The sequence below is a fragment of the Physeter macrocephalus genome, chromosome 18, assembly GCF_002837175.3.
Source record: "Physeter macrocephalus isolate SW-GA chromosome 18, ASM283717v5, whole genome shotgun sequence".
Taxonomy (NCBI): domain Eukaryota; kingdom Metazoa; phylum Chordata; class Mammalia; order Artiodactyla; family Physeteridae; genus Physeter; species Physeter macrocephalus.
In genome coordinates this window covers 23,538,969-23,559,443 of record NC_041231.1, presented here as the reverse complement: position 1 = coordinate 23,559,443, position 20,475 = coordinate 23,538,969, and the positions used below count along the sequence as shown (strand labels likewise).

Genomic DNA, 20,475 nt, shown 5'->3' with positions numbered 1-20,475 from the left:
AGAGGGGTGGGATAGGGAGGGAGACGCAAGAGGGAGGAGATATGGGGATATATATATATATCCCATACATATATATACCCATACACATATATATATATATATACCCATACATATATGTGTATATATATATACATACACATATATACCCATACATATATATGTGTGTATATATATATATACACACATATATACCCATACATATATATGTGTGTATATATATATACACACACATATATATGTATAGGTGATTCACTTTGTTATAAATCAGAAACTAACACACCATTGTAAAGCAATTATACTCCAATAAAGATGTTAAAAGAAAAAGTACAATCCCATAAACATACAAAAACTATTGGTAACTTTTTTTAATGGGCCTTTTCAGGTTTTTTTCTCCCACCAATTACTGTACTATAATTTTTTAAGTTAAAAATGTTTATAATTGATAAAGTTATTAAATATTCTACAAGTGTGTGAGTCTTAATGGGTACTTATTACTTCTAACTTATGTATAACCATTTATTTAACCTTTCTTCTAATGTCAGTGATTTAGGGTATTTTTTATTTTTTGCATCATAAATACTACCATATCATAAATACTACCATAATGAACATCTTCAGGTATAAATCTTGCTGTTTGCTTCACATTATGTCTGTAGGTTAAATTCCTAATGATGATGCTGATGATGGTAAAGATAAGAATGCCAGCAGCTAACATTTACAGACCCATATACTCAGAATATTAAACGCTGATATCATCCCCATGTGATGAATGTGTAAACTGAGGCACAGAGAAATTAACTAACTTGTGCAATCACCAAACTAGTAAGTGGCACTGCCGAGTCATGACTCAGGCCAAACAAGCTGGCTCCAACATTTATGCCTTTAGATGCTCTGCCTTTTCCAGTGGTCATCAAGGGTGCCCTAGCCAGCAGCAGAGAACGGGTTAGAAGCACCAGAAATGCAAATTCTTGGGCCCCATCCCAGATCTACAGAATAAAGTACTCTGAGGGTGGGTCCTGCAAGCTGCTTTAAGACGTCCTCCTCTAAATGATTCCCATACATATAAAAAGTTTGAGAACCGCTGCTGAATGCTACACAATTGCTCAGTAAAAGCGTTACCCTGAATCAAAGGGTGTGGCTGTTCTAAAGCCTCCTGCTACACAACGCCAGACGGCCCCCCAGAATGGGCTACACAAGTTTATATAAGCCACATAAGGGGGTGCCAGGGCTGTATGCATCGTTTACTGTAATCTTTGCTAATGTGGTCAAAGCTCTTCCAACTAGTATATAGTGTTCTTCAGTTAGAAAAGTTCACGAGTATGTAAACCTGGTGAATGCCTATGAATAAACATAAAATGACTCTCAGGACCTGCGCAGAGTGCTTTATATGACCTTATTTTCCAAAGTTTCCTTCAGAGCTGGCATTTATAGTGCTACATTTAAGATATCCAAGAACTAATTCCAGGGACACATTGGTAAGCATTTAGAGCCAAAAGAGGAAACCTTTTCCAAATTAGAGATAGGTTACTAATACACTTAACATTAATTAAATATAGAAAAATCTGGAAACATTTGTTTCCAGACACTGAACCAGCTAGCAAATCTAATTAACATGCAGTACGGGCTGTAGAGTGTTTCAATTGGGGGCGGGATGCACATGAAACTGCAATTGCAAAATTACACAAACACACACGTATGCACACACTTTTCAGAGTGAAAGGTGCTCAGGTTTCCTCAGATTCGCAAAGGAGGGACCTTAAAAAGGTGAACAATATAAGAATCATGGAATTAAAGATATGACCTAGGGCAGAGAAACCCACCCACTTGGAAGAGTAAGGAGATTTTTCACTAATTGGGAGATACTGCAGAATGATGTCACCTGATAACAAACTTAAAAATAGAAACAAACAAGAAGGTAAGAAAAGAAAGAAGAAAGGCAGAAGGGAGAAAATACCAGGCCAATGCATTTTCTAGGAAAGACTGTCAGTTCATAAAAATAGCTGGATTGAGTAAAGATCTTCAAATTTGACAACTATTTTAAAATAAGGTACTATGGTTTCAGTTGTTCTAGCTATATGATGAATAGAGGTGAATGAGCTAAAATTCAATATAAAAGTATGTGAAATACGGACACCACCAACCAAATGACCAGCCTTGTCAGCTCTCATCTAATCTCTGGAAATCATACACTCAACTCAGGCAATGGTCTGTGTAAACAGATAGGCCCCGGACCATTTCCTGGAGACCAATCAACTCAGATGCTGGTATCCAGCATAAAATGACCTCTACTTACCATATGCCTCCAGGCCTTCCACAACAGAAAACCACCCTTGCTTCTCACCAAATTAAAAATGACAGACAAAATGGCAAAGATACATCTCTTGACCACTTAGTATCTAAGTCATAGGCCAAATCCACATAGCTCAGTATATACCTTCCATTCATCATCTCCTGATTGAAAGGGTTAAACTAAATCAGCTGGTGTGCACATACTGAGTTACTGTTTCCTCAGTTTTATCAGTGTCTTCAAAAATTCCACCAAGACAGACACAAATAAACTCTTCCTCTCTGGGTTACTGGAGATTTATTGCTTAAATCACGTATCTGTCAATTAATCAGTTGCATCTCTTCCACAGCTTATCTTCACGTGCTTTGTAATTGTTACTAGTATTTAATGCACATGTTTATGTCTTGTTCTAGTCCAATTAGCTCATGAACTTTACGAATGCAGGGAGATATTCAGGACATTTCTTTGCATCTTCTAGCCAACGAAGAGACTCCGAAACGTAAGGTATGCTACTTTTTAATGCTAATTTCCTCTGGGAGGAGAACCATGGCCAAAGATGTCTGCTCTTCAAGTGACCCCTTCAGTGTCCTACCCTCCATTTTCTTAGTAGGCTGGCTGATTATTCTTCTAACCACCAATTGTGCCAAAACTTTCCATTTGTAAGATGCATACAGTTAAAGGATTAGAAAGCAACTCTGCAGGTATGATGACAACTACCCGTTAATTTACCATTTTAGAAAATGCAAAAGAAGTCTTAAAGTATGAGACATATACATATATATGGATACTTTAGGAAAAAAAAGGAGGGAATGATCCTTCAGTTTTGTTACCTGACACTAAGAGTAGAAGGTTCTGGAAGGCGAATCTTGCCACGTCTGCCATTCACTAAACCAGGGGGTCAACAAACTTTTTCCGTAAAGGACCAGGTAATACGCATTTTAGGTTTTGTGAGCCACAGATTCTCCGTTGCGACAACTCCCCTCTGCTGTGGTAGGGAGAAAGCAGCTGTATACCAGAGAAAAAAGGGGCATGGCTGTATTCCAATAGAATCTTTATTTCAAAGAACAGGTGGCAGGCCAGATTTGGCCTCTGCCTTAGTTCACCGACCCGCAGTATGGTCTGCAGGTTCAACACAGTGCTTTGTACCTAGAACTTACCCAAAAAAGGTAATGCGTGATGAATGGCTGAGACAAGTTTAAAATAATTCCAGAACGCAATCTTGACAATTATAATTGTGAATCACTACATTACAGGATATCATCTTGACGATTATAACAGGGACTATCACATACCCAGTTTACGCATGATGCTTTCTTTCCCTCTTACAGCATATTAATGGTACAGTAAGTCTGTACATAAATGCCCATAACATATCCGTAGAATACACGGCACAAACTTTGTGTTTGTAAGACGAGTGTCAATCTAACGAAATAAATCAGCAGATCATGATAAAAATGCATGTTGCCAAGGCATTTTCACTTAGTACCTTGGCCTGTTGAATTTCTATTGCATGGAAATGGAAATATCAGCACGAGGAGGAAAAAAAATGAGGCAAGTTAAGCAATATTATCACAGTATTATTTATCATCCACATTAGGACCAAAAATAGTCAGGAAAGAATGAGCATTATGTCATTCTCTCCCAGTCTTTAACCTTGAAAAGGGTGTTGAGTTCATAGAGAGGATAACAGGAGTCAATACGAGAGGCTATAAAGATGGAAGATGGAACTACTTCTTACCGTGCAACCTTGAAAAATTAACACAATCATTACAACAATAAAAGGCTACTTTTGCCCTGTTCTAGGATGTTACGTCTCATTTTATTAAATTTTTCCAAAACTCTTTCTTCCTTTGGCTCTGAGAGGCCTGGCTCTGCTGTTGAGAAGCAAAAGACATTTTACGCACAATTTTCCCTCCACTAGAAAGAGGTATACTGTGCCCTTCAGTGAACATAAAATTGATATTATCATCTCTTAGTTTATATCTCACTACTTAACCTTCAGATTAAAAGTTATTGGATTTGAATGACTAAGACATCATGTCACCTTCCCTTCAATGTGGAGAGAGGGGTGTTGGGGGTGAGAGAAGGTACAGTGATAAAAACGCCGATTTCAGAACAGCTGACACTTGCCTCTCTTGACAAGCGACATGATTCTGACAATTACTTATGGTTGCGTGGATGAGAAAGGGTGTAATAAACAGTCTACTTTAGGAAACTCTGCGGAAGAAGAATCTGCGTCAGGAAGTTCATTTTATTTTGGGTACAGTCTCAAAGGCACAGTCTAAAAATGGGGATACAGAGTTAATTCAGGGAGAACCTTAGGGTTACCAACTTCACAAAATAAAAAATCCTATCGCCTCCGAAGTCAGTATGTGTACCGTCAGTTTATATAGAAGATACTGGAAAATACTCTCTCGAGAAGGATTACAGAGAACAGAGCTTCCTTCCCTCCATCCACCTCTACGCAGGGCTCAACTTCAACTCACAAACAAGCCTTGCTCTCCCTCAGCAGTTGAATCTATACCCCCCTAAATAGGTCTTCCAATAGCACCAACTGTTTAATAATTACACATTGTATTTTTCCAACAAAGGAAGCACAACAGGCACTCCCTTCACCTTAAAAAAACAAATTCATCTAAGAAACCTGTGTCAATATGAGACACTTTATCAAAGATCTAACTTGGTAGTTTTGTTCTCGAAGAGAGATAAGCGCATTCCCTGATCAATAGGAACACAAGCAGTTTATCAGCACTTCCCATGTGACTTCTGGAAGATATACTCATTAGTAACTGGCAGAGGCTAAAGGGAAAATATTCGATAATTTTAATCTGAATAAACACATACAATCAAAGTAGCGAGTTTGAGTGACATAGGAGGGTGTCTTTTTTTTTTTTAAACAGCCTTGAAACAAAAGCGGGACTTTTCCAAAATAAATCCACCCTTTATTTACAAGTTATGTTTGTGCCTCCTTTATCATATCATAATAACCGATTAGTAACAGGTAGAAAGGAGCTTGGCTTCTCCTCCCGTTGTCCTCTCTCTGTTTCACGGTGCACTGTTTTGCCCGTCGTTCAGACTGGAAATCTTGAATCACCCCTCATAACTCCCACTTTTTGATGCCCTCACATCTCCTATTCCAAAAGGCACTGTCGATTTGCCAACATGCCCTTGAATGGTTTCTCGTGACCCAGGCATTCCTTTCTCTTTCTGTTTCATTCATTCCCAGAGGCTAATAAGAACTACTCTCCGCCAGGTACTGTACTCTGTGCCGAGGAATGAATATCAGGGGATGAGAAAGGCCCATCCCTGCGCTTATGGGGCTGACGGCTAGACCAAGGGCTTCCAAGGCAGGAGGAGAAATGCAGGGAACAAGGCAGGGTCGACAACATGGTGCCCTCAATGACATAAGGCCAGGGCTGGTGTCCCACTGCTAAATCCAGGACCGAGTGCAATGGCCTTGTCACTACGATTCATCTCTCCAGATCTCTTTCCTTCCAAACCAGGCCAGGTCCAACCTTCTTTTTTACCTTCAGTCCACCACCTCTTGGATGGCCTTTCTTTTCAGCCTGGAAACCTCCCCTGGCTTAGGAACTCAAGCCTCCCACAAACTGACCTCAGTTCAGCTTCTACCCACCTTCCCACCGCTCCAGGCTTACTTTTTAGGCTCCAGCCTAAGAGACTCCCAAGTGATGCTCCCATACTTTCCCAGCACCTCACATAGCAATGTGCTCCCCACATTTCATCACACGTAGGCATGACACCATAAAGATGAAATGAAAATAGGCAAACAAATGAATAAATGAATTCCAAGAATTTGCAAGCTAAGAACCAAAGTTAAGACATGTTTTGCAGTACATTTAGCAGCCGCCTCGAACCAAAGCTGAGGCCAGGCCAGTATGTGAAACTCTCTTCACCACATTTTCGTGTGAGAGAGGGGGAAAAAAAAAAAAAATACAGTTGTATTTCCAGGAACCAAATCAAACACAGTATTTAGCAAAGGGTCTCTGGAATGTTACAAGTAACACTTCATGATTACAACAGATTTGCGTTCAAAGACCAAGTGATGAAAAGAAACTTTCTAATATGGGGTTCAATTCCCTCTATAAACTTCCTTTTCTCCTGCTCCATCCACCACTCGCATTTATATTGCTATTCTACTTTGTCATAAAAGCAGTCACCTTGTAACCCTTTTTATCAAGCAATCTGTGCACTACCTAAAAGGACACTAGACTCCATCAGGCGAGCTATAGGTTTACATTACACAAACATACCAATTCTGCCTGTTCAGCACTAGTTGTCAATAAAGGCAGGCACTTGCAAAACAGCAAAGTAGGTTGCCTGCCTTCAGAGAACAGATAGGAGCCTGCCAGTTTTGCAAAACAAACGCTTTGCAATCACCGAAGCTAATCTGTCAACAAATTACCATTAAAGTCATCCCTCCTGAAAGTTCAAAAAGATTTCTGATTAGACAAGAGATAGGGAGTATTTTTTTCTTTACCATTATTATTAGCTCACAGGTCAGGGCTGAAAATTACCTCTCAAAGGAGCAATGCCTTTGCTTTACGTCAAGAAGGTACACTTCAGTCACAGTGAAATGCAGCATCTGGGTTTCTAGTACTACACTCTTACGTACACGACTCTTTTTTCCTGGACCATCTTAATTTGCAGTGGAGAGATTAATGACACACAACTGTTCAGAGATCAGAACTTGAAAGAATTTCATACAAGGCTCACATCCCAAGTTACATAAATCTTTGACAACAATATTTGGATGGAAGGCAGACCTAAACAACAGAGTAGAGAACTAAATTTAGCATTCGGGGGAAAGATGCCTTTTCCAGAAATAGCCACAAAAGGAATTGAGAAAAAGTGCAAGTCTGTTATTGTTGTGGCTGTTTCTTCTTTATTTGTAGGAATTATCTGAATTCCCGTCTGTTTCGTTTCAATTTGTTTGATTTTCGCTAACATTTTGGTGGCATTGATTCCTACAAAATATTTTTGACCATCAATATTGTCTATAGTATTTGAACTCTACCTTGTATCCCAGAAGAGGCTACCTGAGCAGAGCAATTCCTTTACATTTTTTTAATTTTATAATTGAAAACTATAGCTTGGTCTTCCTCTATGAGTGAAGGTAGGCGCTGCCCCTATCACAGTCCCCATCCCCATGAGGGCACTTAATAAAGATGAATAATCTCTTCTTCTTCTGTACTTTCTTCTGAAAGCTCCCCTCTTAGGATACAAAGATGCTGAACATCTTTACCCTTCCAGTGGCGTCCAGAGACCCTCCCTCTCAGACACAGTCCCTGGCTGCTACAATGGGAATTTGAGGGGATTCCCTACAAAGTTCATAAGCAACCTTTTTCAAAGAAAAAGAGAATGGTAAGGCTGAGATGGCCACTGATACCTCATCTTTGCACCTACAGATGCATACCTAATCACCTGGGCTTCCCTCTGTAGAAGGGTAAACAAGCAAAGGATGGCCACTGGACTTTAACACGGTCCCCCACAGAAAGATGGGGGAGAATAAGAAACAAAGGGAGGGCCCCTATCATACGACCTTACTGCCCACCCAAACACCGACAGCTATTTCTTCCAGGCATTGTTTTCTACAGAGGCACTTAAAATTTGAAATGTTGGTAGGACATTCTCCCTGTTCTGTTCGATATCCACTAGTAAGTTCAGTCACAAAAACTAAAGGAAGGGATCCATTCTACCATTTTGACAACGAAGAGAAGAATTTCTGAGCGTCTCTGGTCCTGTGTAATGACTCATCTTTTACCTCCTTCAATGGCTCATTGGCAAAATTCAACCCAGTGGATCCTCCTCCTTCTCGTTCATGATTTTGCAGAAGCTCCCTATCCCTTCTATTTCTTTTACCTCCTTAATAGTCATTGACTGTTTTTTTTTCTTTTAAATTATTAACATGAAACATGTACGTCTTTTGGGCTAAAAGGTCCAACACCTTAAACCAAATGTCAAAGAAGCAATATGAAGTAAACACACCACTTGTCCACACTCTCCAAATAATATATCTTTGAATTCCATATTTAGTTTATTTTTTTTAAATGTTCTTCTCACAGACTACTTCTAAACTGCCCTTCTCATAGAAAACGACAGCCATACCTCAACACTCTAGCAAGCAAAGCTCTCCCTACACTGACTTGCAGACAATAAAAGTGCCAGGTGGTACCAAAAAAAAAAAAAGAAAAGAAAAAAAGCCCATCATTAAATGGAATGTTGTTAAGAATTATAGCTGTTTTATTTAACAGCTATTCATTTTTATTGAATAAACATTTTCTAGTATGCATTCTGTTAATTGACCTGACAGCATATGCTGTATATGGAGAAACTTCTAAACATTATGCTCTATGTAATATGCTTATCTGAAAAAGCTCTCATTTGCAGCAATATGGAAATAAAATCCTGCTTTCTAAAATTCAAGACTTTTAAAATGCATTAATCCACACAGTTTGTGAAATTGCTCTGGACATTTTAAAATCCTTTCTTTAAGAAAGAAAGAAAAAAAAAACTTTAGTAATTGGTAATAGTATTTGTTGCTGAGTTTCATAATGGAGTAGTCCATATTCAATACAGAACTTTCACAGACCTAGAAATGGGACAGGGATAATAGGAAATAAAAAGCAGTGATGGTACTGGGTAAAGAATTATTCAATGGCTAAAAGAAAATGTTCGGAAGCATTATCAAATTATATTATTAGAAAACTATTGTTATAAGAGTTTCATGCCCCAGATATAAGTAGAGTTGAAACATTACAGAGATAATACATTTAGTTTTGAGGAAGGAAGACAGTTTGTGAGTGTGTGGGCGGGCTCCTCCAGCTAATGGTAGCACCTCTCCTTGGCCGATGGCTTCTGAGTGATGATGGCAACTTCCAGAAAAGAATCACCAACTCCACTGCCTAGAGGATACAAGTCAGCAAAGGTACTGGGTGGGAACTCAGGCTGACTGCCGGGCTATAGGCTCCCTGACTTAGTAGCAATTCATCTCCCAACAATCATTACCCTTGTAGGAATATTGGCCACGGTTACCAGATCTGCTGATTTTTCAAGAGAAAAGGTAAAAGCCAGATTTCTCCCATTTTTCTAGGTGGTCAACAACGTAATGAAACACACACACACACACACACACACACAAGTCTATTTGGACCCAATTTAACCAACCTATAGACCAAACACAGCACAGAAGTCACTCACTTCACAGCGAATCTTCGTGAAAGCTCTCCATCCTGAAAGGGCACTTGCTCTCATTCGTAATTATCTTTGGTAATATCGATCAAACATGGAGAGGCTTGCATTTATGTATTTTAAATCCTGGCACTAGGTGAAAATTCTCCCTATATCGTCAATGATTGTACTGGTGCAACTGGAAAATCCTAGAACATTCAGTTTCATACACAGCATAATTAACTCATTTTTATACCAAGTCTTTTTAAGCCAGATCTTTTTGTTCCATGGACTTCTAACATATTTTACAGTTCTAATTCTCTTCCACTGTCCTACATTAATCAAAGCTGTAACCCCTGTTGTCTTTGTACTACAGAGTCAGAATGTGCCCCTGGCGAGGAATGGGGGAAAAGTCAACAGGAATTAAATTTCAGTGCAACTGTTTACTCAACTGTGGCCTGCAGTTATTGAAATTTTATCCGTGGTTTTGTGTGACTACCGCAGTAATGAATTCAGCATGGCTGTGATTTTCTCATTGCTGGTATTCTCACTTCAAGTAAAAACCTGTAGAATAAAAATGACGAAAACAACCCACGTCCATCACGCTGACATTCGGATTTCTCCAAACTGTTTAATTGTAGCAGTTTTCAGTCTGTTAGAAAACTGATGATGCGAGTCCTGTAAAACTTTTTTCAATCCTGTCGGGGTTATTTTCTTATTTCATCTACAGATTTTCTTTCCCCCCAACAACCTGTTAAGAGCCTCATCATACACTTAGGGAAGTCACACAGCTGTCAGTATTTTATTTTAAAAGACCAAAAAGGCCTGCCAACCACAATATGTGGGGTTTTAGCCACAATGATAGACCCAACTGCTTTCTTCCTTCCCAAAACACATCCTTGGCAATTAGAAATAAAATTGTTATAAAAATATTAAAAGCACTTCGAAGTACAATCAAAAGGTATTGACCTTTATATCAATAACCCATAACAACATAATTTCCAAAGTGGTCACAGTCGAGATAAAGAGGGGAGACACGAATAACTAATTTTGCTACTGATGGTTTTCAAGGAAGATGCTGTTAAAACGCATGTATACAACTTTCTTCTGTGAGGTCAACTTGTGGTTGCTGTTCGTGGGGTCGGGCTGTGTGTGTGTGTGTGTGTGTGTGTGTGTGTATGTTGATGGTATAAAAGCAAAGTTTTTGGCTGGCTTACGACTTTGAGAGAGTGGATGATTTTCAGTTTTTCAAATAAAAATCAGAAGAAGTTAATTTTCATTTATCCAATTAACATAATCTAAATACTAATTACTCGGGGTTCATACCACATCAGTCAATAGCCCCACTTCAACCACTCCATAAAGAAACAGTTGATCTTGGCCTCTGTATGGTAAGGGCACAGAAAATGGCAGACCAAATTACCAACTATTTATTCTCAATAGAACCATAAACATCTGAGAATATCAAATGAACAAAATACACACACAAACACATGGATACCTTTCTAGCATATGCTGATACGTTTTGTCAATAACCGCATCGGGTGGAATTTGGCCATTTACACTAACGCAAGTGCCCAAAGTTTATACACAACATACATCATAAATCCCAGCTCACGCGATGCCCAGGAAGCAGGCACGATCAGATTTGAGCTGCCACTAAAAGAGAGATCAAACCACTTCAAGTCCTCTGAATTAAGACCTTAGCTTGTCTGTGAGTCTCCTTCTCTTTCTCTGTTATCTTTCCCCGACAGATTCCATTGTCTCAAACTGGTTCCACCAACTTCTGATAGACTAACAATCTAATGGCTCCTTATTTGTAAAAAATTCTTAGTAAGGAGAAAATAATACATGTTTTAGAGCCTGTCAAAGGCTATATCCCTAAAACAAGGAGGGACTGCCTTGGCTTCTCTGCTATAGATTGCAAGAAAATGGTTTGAGAAAAGGTTTGTGTTTTTCTTTCTCTTCCTTCAACCCCCAGCAATTTCTGTTTCACTCAGAAAGTCCAAAGATGCACCATTCTTTTTACACCTTTTTCCAAATGGCACCACTACCTTGTACTGAATAAATGAATCACTCTTTTTACACCTTTTTCCAAATGGCACCATTACTCTGTACTGAATAAATGAACCAAACACTAAAATGCAACACAAATCATCCATTATCATTAACAAAAACAAACAATATTTCCTAATTACAAGAGAGGCTGGGAAAACAATGCTTATCTTCAAGCAAATGCTCTTTACTTATTTGAATCGGCATCAACTGGCCACACAATGCCATTTGCCGGGTCACACCCTTTACCCTTTGGAAATATCTTACCAGTCACTCCCAGGTACCCACTATAAACACCCACAAAGGATACAACAGAATGAATACATCGCAACTTACGTGCATTTGGGGGAGCCACCACTAAGACAGAATTTAAAAGTCACATACCAACTGCCCTATGTGTGTAAGTGGCCCAGCTCCCTAAATTCTTCCAGGTGGCAGCGGGCGGTTTCTTACACCGATGCCTATGTTACTGATGTCTTCTTATTTACCCAATTCTGCTTGGGTATTTCCATTTATTTCTATTCTCCTAAGTCACCTGCTTTTCCCTCTTATAGCCCTCATTTTTCTTTTATCCTTGATCCCTTCTTTTGTTTCTCTCACCATCGGGTTTAATAAGTCTATGTATTTAGTTTTTGATTCAAGCACTGGGAACCATTTCTCCAAAGATTTGTTTTACTGCAAGTAGGTAAACTTTAGGCTGACACATTAGAGGCTCAAAGGAAGTGGCCAGGGGTCCACCCAACCTCAGTTTCAACCACCATTCCCCAAGCCAGAGGGGGCTTCCAAGACTCTACTTCTCAAGCCCCTGGCAGTTCCGTCTCTTAATTAAGCCAGTCACTGGGGCCCCGGTGTGCTAGTGGCTTCAAAGACGGTGATTACAGGCAGAGAGCCGGTGAGCACCGGGCAAACGTCAGGGTAAGCGGTGGCGTCGGCACCCACCGCCCTCCACAGCCCCCGCTCCGGAGCTCAGTACCTGCTGCTGCTGCACATGGGCCAGATCGGCCGCCCCCACGTCCGCGGCCGGCGTCTCCCCGTTGGGCCGCCCTTCCCGGAGGCCACCGCACTCTACCAAGTGGCTGCCGCCGCTTGACCCATTCTGGATGGCTGAACCGTTACTTTTCGTCTCGGTCCCAGATTCTTGCATCATGACTCAAAAACCTGGTAGAAGGGTTTTTAGGAGGGAGCCGGGGAGAAAGAGAAAAGCAGCTGTTAGCACAGTTGTTGTACATTAGGAGAAGGGCCCTGCCTTCAGGGTTGCCAAAATCTGTAAACAGTTGTCATTTCCTCTCACTCACGTTACCCCTTAGAAATGGTCCAATTGCCTAGTTTTTGAACACCGAACTGTAGAGCACAGGGAACTCTATCAGTATTCTCTAACAGCCTAGACGGGAAAAGAATGTGAAAAAGAACAAACGTACGTATATGGATAACTGAACCACTTTGCTGTACGCCTGAAACTGACACAACATTGTAAATCAACAAGAGTCCGATATAAAATAAAAATTAAATTAAAAACTTGAGAAAAACAAATTCAAGTTTTGTTCTGAGAACTAGTATTGTTCTCTATATGTTATCTTTTTCCCCTTAGAAGAAAACCATTATTTTCACGTGAACCTAGAATCTATGGTTGAATTTCTGTGATTATATCTGGATGCTCTGCTGGAAAACTGGTAAGTCATTCTGTTCGGCATATTAAGTGTAACATTAAATTTTAGTATGTGCAGGCTCTGTGTGGTGTGTTACGCTCTTAGAGAAATAGTCTCCAAATTCAGTCTATCAGGAGATGACGCACCTTACCGATAGGCCCCCCTGAGGTAATTCGTGCTGAAAACCCTTACACTCAAAACCCAAAAAGCATTTTACAGATTCACACTCCTTGGACTCATTCAGGTACTGAAACTCTTCAAAAGTGGCCTTTCCAATAAGATAGGCCTCTTTGAGGGAGAGGAAAAAAAAAACTCCCCACTTTTCAGAAGCCAAACAAATTCAGACTCTTATCTCTGCCTTATGGTTAAAATTCTCCTGAGAAGTCCCATTCAAAGTTAGGTGTTTCTCATACTGGATTCCTAACCTCTAGCTTGGTTTAAGGCCTGAAAGGTCTGGGCCTTCTCATGTTTGTTTTGGAGAAAATGTTGCCTAGGCAGACCAAAGAAAAGTTCTGAATCTGAAAGTACTAAGCATCAAACTTAAAAAAAGAGAGAGAGAGAGATATACTAGTCCCCCCTTATCCACAGGGGATACGTTCCAAGATCCCTAGCGGATGCCTACTGAATCCTATATATACTACGTTCTCTCCTATACATACATACCTAAGACAAAGTGTAATTTCTAAATTAGGCATGGTAAGAGATTAACGATAATAACTAACAAGAGAACAATTATAACAATTACTATAATGTAAGTTATGTGAGCGTGGTCTCTCTCTCAAAATATCTTGCTAGACATAGTCAATGCCTTTTCCATCTTAAATAAGCACTTATCACGCACTATGGCCACAACTTTTGCCGCTCGAGGTATGACAGCAAAACCAGCATGAATTTCTTTTTCCTTGATTGGTTCTTCCCATAGATCTTAGCAACTTCACCACGTGATTTTTTTTTTCTTTTCTTACTATGTTGAGAACTTTCACCTTCTCTCTTAAAGGAGGCACTTTATGGCTTCTCCGTGGCACATCCAAATTGCCGGCATCACTAGTCTTGCACTTTGGGGCCATCATTAAGTAAAATAGATGTTACTATTTTACTTAAGGTGTAATAGGTGAACACAAGCACTGTGATACTAAGACACAACCCAGATGGCTACTAAGTGACAAATGGGTGGGAAACGCTGGACAAAGGGGTGACTCCCAGGGGGTTGGTGCAGGATGGCGAGACTTCATCATGCTGAGAACGGCATGGAAACTAAAACTTAAGAACTGTTTATTTCTGGAACTTTCCATTTAATATTTTTGGACTGAGGGTAACAAACCTCAGAGGGCGAAGCTGTGGATGAGGGGGGACAACTGTAAGTCCAAGGCACGTCGCCAGAGAATATGGCCTTTGTGTGAATACATTTCCCACTCCTTGTTGCTCTCTGGGTACAAAACCATTATCCCACGGAGCCAATTCAGCTCTCAGTAAAGAGGCCCAGTTATGACAAAAGACCATATTTGCTAATATCAACTGTGACCACCTACTGATCACCAGCGTTGTGCTAGTCCCGACTGCGGGTGATTGATATGTATTCTCCAATTTAGTTCTCAGGACAATTCCTAGCCCCACTTTCTAGATGAGAAAACTAAGGCTCTGTGAGACATTTTAATTTGCCCAGTAAATATCACAGCTACTAGTGGTGGAACCAAGATTTGGAGAAATTCAGTCCGACGTGTTTTCTTAAAGTTGAGGTGAGGCAGGGGAAGGCAAACAGTGAAGATGCCAGGGTCACACTTCAAGTAGAGAGGCCAGAAAAAAACAACAGTCACTAAAGGAAGATGGCAGCTCAAACGTCCAAGCTGAGAAATGCCCGTATAATTAAGACTTCAGTAAAATGTGAAACACCAATCCTAGATAAAAAGGGGGGGGGGATAAATTGGTTGGGAGATTGGAATTGACATATACACACTACTATATATAAAATACATAACTAATGAGGACCTACGGTATAGCACAGGGAACTCTACTCAGTGCTCTGTGATGGCCAACATGGGAAAAGAATGTTAAAAAGGGCTTCCCTGGTGGCGCGGCGGTTGAGAGTCCGCCTGCCGATGCAGGGGACGCGGATTCGTGCCCCGGTCCGGGGGGATCCCGCGTGCCGCGGAGCGGCTGGGCCCGTGAGCCATGGCCGCTGAGCCTGCGCGTCCGGAGCCTGTGCTCCGCAACGGGACAGGCCGCAGCAGTGAGAGGCCCGCGTACCGCAAAAAAAAAAAAAAGAAAGATGTAAAAAAGAGTGGATGTATGTATAACTGATTCACTTTGCTGTACAGCAGAAACTAACACAACATTGTAAATCAACTATATAATTTTTATATTAATAAAAACTAATTTTAAAAAGGGCAGAAAACTTCTAAACAAATTGATTCAAGTCATGGAAAGACATATGTACCAAGAGTGTTGCAGATTTCTCCCCCCACACGTGAAATATGTGACAACAGGGAAATTTAAAACTCTGGGCATCTTTAGAGGAGGTTGCCTTCTTGCTAGGATTGGTTTTAAGTCTCTTTTCTATAAACTCGTACAAAAAACAAATGGAAAAGTTAAAGCAGAAAAATTCCTATCTGTCTTTATTTCCTTTCAGTGCATAGTATCATCCAACGTAACTACAAACTTCATAAACCCAGAAGACGTATCTTTTTTTAAAGTTAATCCAATTCTGAACTGGATTAAGAATGGCATTTTTTGTTAACAGGTGGGAAACAAACTCAGACACAACAGCTGATTCACTCTCGTCTCTTCAGATCAGATATTTCAGTGATTACAGCCCTTTAAAAATTGTGTTCATATTCTTACTGTCTGCAGAGTAATGAATCTACCAGAAAACAACTAAAACTTTCTCCAGTATGCAAGAACCAGGCAAAATGCAAGTACCTAGTTTATCACCCCAAAAAAATAAATAAATAAATTTGTCAAACATAGGTACTTTTCCCCCCAACATTTTAGTTTCTCTGCCACAAACTTGCCCATGTATATAGAAGCTAAGGAAAAGACAGTGTTTAGGGATTTAAGGAAGAGAACAGTGGTCTTAGTGGTGAGCAAGGAAACCCGTTTAATTATTAGGATATATCACAAGCATAGCTAAAGAAAAAAGAGAAAAGTTTTGAACCTTCCAGAAAGCCTATCCATTACAGGGGTTTCCCACCCCACAAAGACAAAAACATTGTCTATACCTAAACTCTACACCTGCCCTCAGGACGGGGCATATTTATCCAAACAGCCTGTCCTCAGGGGGCAGAGCTACAGGTAAAATGCTGCTTTCAAACCACGTGAGCATCAGGACCCCAGACCTGAAGACAGGTGTCGGTCGAAGAGACCCCGCTCCTGTTTCCGGAGCTTGACACCATCATGGTGGGTGGAGTAAGAACTATCCCCAGTGCACAATTTGATGAGAAGGGTTTGGTCCATGCAGTTCCAAAGAAGACTGCCAAGTCCTCCAGCACAAGTTTTGCAGGCATCAAGCCAAGCAGCTTGGCTTGCGAACCAGGTTTGTGAGAGTGCAGGCTTTGGGACCAAAATTGCATAAAGGATTATTTTGGTCCGAGGATGTCCTTAATTAGTCAAGTGCTAACAGTAGTATGTCAGTTGGAAGATTTAAATTTTCCCATAATCTCCCACACCAATCAGGAGAAAACAGGTTTTTTGAAAAGCACATGTGAAAAATGAGGAGTGTCGATGTCTAAGAACATTTCTAACAATATCTGGGCTGGCAGTTTTTCTTTCTATGGAATGTTCCAAGCCATTTAATAAGCCTTTATATCTGTGTCATGCTGCACGAACTACAAAGCCCTCTTATGTATTTTTCAAACGCAGAAGAATTCTCTGAGGGAGAAAAAGCAGGGAATGCTATTCCCATTTTACAGATAAGAAAACTAAACCTCAGCAGGTTAAGGAAGAGATGCCGCCAGAATCACTCCCCATCGCAGACGTGAACTTGTCCGTTCAAAAAACGGTGAGAGGATTTCCAATTTGCAAAGGCCTGTGCTAGGTGGTGGTGCAAGGTACATCGACGGAAAGAAAACAAAGTCAAAACCCCAACAGACGACAGTGAGGGCGGCAGGTAGACAAAGAAAAGCATATAAAACACAAAGCTGAAAGTGTCAGCATTCTTTAGCGAACCACTGTATTTGTCTCTTTCTACTGAGTTTTACAATTTTAGCATCACCTAAAGCAAGTCATGGGAGAGGCATCTGTGTTTTCTAACACAGCAGGCTGGACCCTCTATTCTTCCGTGCTCGTCCCAGGCACCCAGTATGCATAACCTCCGCTTTCCTCTGGGAACACCCTAGAGCCAATGAACTGCTCTGCTCGTGACAAACTGAAAACAACAAATAGCGCACAACCATCCAAAGTGCCTGAATAGGAAAGACGTGGCACCTGGAGGGCACGGCCACGCCATACCCACTCGCAAGTCCTTTCTGGAGAAACAAAGCCCAACCTTCCTCTGGCTTTCTCTATGGCCTCTCTGAAGGCGCGGGGCGTGTTTACATCACATATGATCCATTCAACACAACCTCACAAAAGCTGATGCGCTACAAATCGCACAGATGTCGGAAAGCTTAAGGAAGCCAAAATGGCCCGCTTCTCGTCTTGCTTGGAAACATTACAGAGCTACTGATTTCAAAAGATCGATTTTTGGGCTGGAGGGACTTGTAGGAAGGATAAGAACTGAGTTTAGCGTGCTTATTTATTGCCGTTGCCAACAGAGCTGCTCTCTGGAAGTATTCTGGAAAATTCATAATATCCTGGCCAATGTATTTATAGTAAATGAAAGCAATGCTTTCTTATTATGATTATTTCCTTGGTTACAGTGTTGATGCTGAAAATTTAAGGAAAATAAAGCCCTTGTTAGCATGCTTGTGAAAGATTTTAAGCTAACAAAAAGTTCACTCTTGATTCCAGGGCAGTTAATTAAGGTTGACCAAGTCAGGCAGAAGTAAATTAACTTGGCTGATCAATTATTTATACGAAGCAGAATAAATGCCCTTAAAGAACTTGGTCTGTTCATGAAAGGATGTGTAAATTAAACTCAACACAGTTTTGTAAAATATATTTCTACGTCTATGGGGAGAGGAGAAGAAAAGTTAACGGTGAAATCACTTTTTAGGAAAATGATTACAGCGATTACACGGTCCTCCTCCCACCCAAAAAAGAGAAACCCTCTTTCTCATTGTTCATCCGTGTGTGAGGACAGAAGGAAAACGGCATGCATTTTGAAGAGATAACAGAAGCTCTGAGGAAGAAAGAAAAAAAAAGAAGGAAGGATGGAAAGCTAGAAGGAAGGAAGGAAGTGACGGAGGAAAGGAGGAAGTGGGAGAAAGAGGACAACTCTAAAAAAGGAGAGACTATGTGAATTCCTACACAGGGATCCCTCAGAGACGTTGCAGGTTTGGTTCCAGACCACTGCCACAAAGCGAATATCGAACAAAGTGAGTATCGCAATAAAGCGAGTCACAATTTTCTTTGGTTTCCCAGTGCACATAAAAGTTATGTTTCCACGACACTGTAGTCTAGTAAGTGTGTAACAGCATTATGTCTGAAAAACAAGGTACATCCCTTAATTAAAAAATACTCCATTGCTGAAAAATGCTAGCCACCATTTGAGCCTTCAGAAAGTTGTCATCTTTTTTGCAAACAGTCATATCAAAGATCACTGATCACAGATCACCTTAACAAATCTAACAATAATGAAAAAGTTTGACATCTGGCAAGAATTACCAAAATGTGACACAGCGACACCAACTGAGCAAATACTGCCGGAGAACATGGGGACGACAGACTTGTTCGACACAGGGTTGCCACAAACCTTCAATTTATAAACAAAGAAAAAAAGAAAACTGCAGTATCTGTGAAGTGTAATAAGGCGAAGAGCAATAAAAGAAGGGTGTGCCTGTATCCTGGACATCTTGCACACGTTCTGACTCCATCGTCAGTTACACTCCACACAGGGTTTGCAGAGGAGTCAAGAAAGAGGGTGGGAGTCAGGCTAGCTCTTGTTCTAAAGAAGTACTCTTTGGGACTTCCCGGGTGGTGCAGTGGTTAAGAATCCACCTGCCAATGCAGCGGACACGGGTTCGATCCCTGGTCCGGAAAGATCCCACATGCCGCGAAGCAACTAGGCCCGTGCGCCACAACTACCGAGCCTGTGCTCTAGAGCCCACGAGCCACAACTACTGAGCCTGTGCGCCGCAACTACTGAAGCCTGCGTGCCCAGGAGCCCACGTGCCGCAACTACCTAAGCCCGCACGCCTAGAGCCCGTGCTCCACAACAAGAGAAGCCACCGCAATGAGAAGCCCGCGCACCGCAACGAAGAGTAGATCCCGGTCGCCGCAACTAGAGAAAGCCCACGCGCAGCAGTGAAGACCCAACGCAGCCCAAAAAAAAAAAAAAAAAAACTTAAAAATCCTCATGTTGCATCATGAAGTTTCAAAATCCTGATCATGCTCATGTGGTTCAGGAAAGAAGAAATAAAACCTGTCTGTATTAAGAATATAAAGCCAACATGCACTTCCGGGTCTCATCAGGTAAATGAACTGGTTCCCTTTAAATGTGCAAACGATTTACCTGGCAACACGATACACACCCAGGAGTTTTAAGGTGTAGCTAAGGGGATCACCCCCCATCGTAGTTCAGTGGGGTGGCCTGGGAAACTAAACCACCCGGTACTCTTAATTACTCTCATTCAAGTCAGGGAATCCAAGCCACAGAAAGCATCCAGATGGAAGTTAGAGCCTCTCGGTAGAAGGCTTTACATTTCCTAGGGTGACACACATGCTTTTCAATCGTTCACCCTTTACCTGGCAAGATGCTACCGGGGCAGGTGGCAGTGAGGAGATGAAGGGCGGGTGGAGGGGATTACAAGTGAAATGTAAGGGTTAAGGAAGCAGGGGATGGAGGGGCCGCGGCTCGCCCCAAGATACTGAAAGACTGTCTACAAGTGGTGGGCTCATAGCATACTCTCAAAGATAAAACAAGAAGGGGGCGGGGGGGGGGGAGAAAAGAACAGGTGAAACAGAGTGACCACAGCTGATTGTTTTCTCATCCAAGAGCACTTCCGCAAGCTGTCAATGAACGCTTCAGACACCACCGTCTGTCCGTCCACTGCCCCCTCTGGCAGGAGTTCCATTTTATGGAAAGACCATCCAAGAGCCAAGTTTAGGAAGAGAAGTCAGGGTGCTGACTATGTTGTGAAGGCACCATCTTCCAATACCAAATTTTCATAATTATAACAGAAAGGCGTAAAATTTTCTAATGCA

The 20,475-nt window shown here is 41.1% G+C and overlaps 1 protein-coding gene across 3 annotated transcripts in view; it reads right to left on the bottom strand.

The window, feature by feature from the left end:
- Nucleotides 1-20,475, bottom strand: part of FOXP1 (forkhead box P1) — a 610,819-nt gene that overhangs the window by 220,666 nt on the left and 369,678 nt on the right. For 2 of the 3 annotated variants that reach the window (XM_007105389.4, XM_007105390.4), the window contains one exon: nt 12,504-12,688. In XM_007105389.4, coding sequence (XP_007105451.1) covers nt 12,504-12,677 — 174 coding nt within the window. In that variant the 5' untranslated portion in view covers nt 12,678-12,688. Of the gene's footprint in view, nt 1-11,866; nt 11,879-12,503; nt 12,689-20,475 lie in introns of those variants that run through there. The other variant, XM_028479455.2, reaches the window with a different exon arrangement.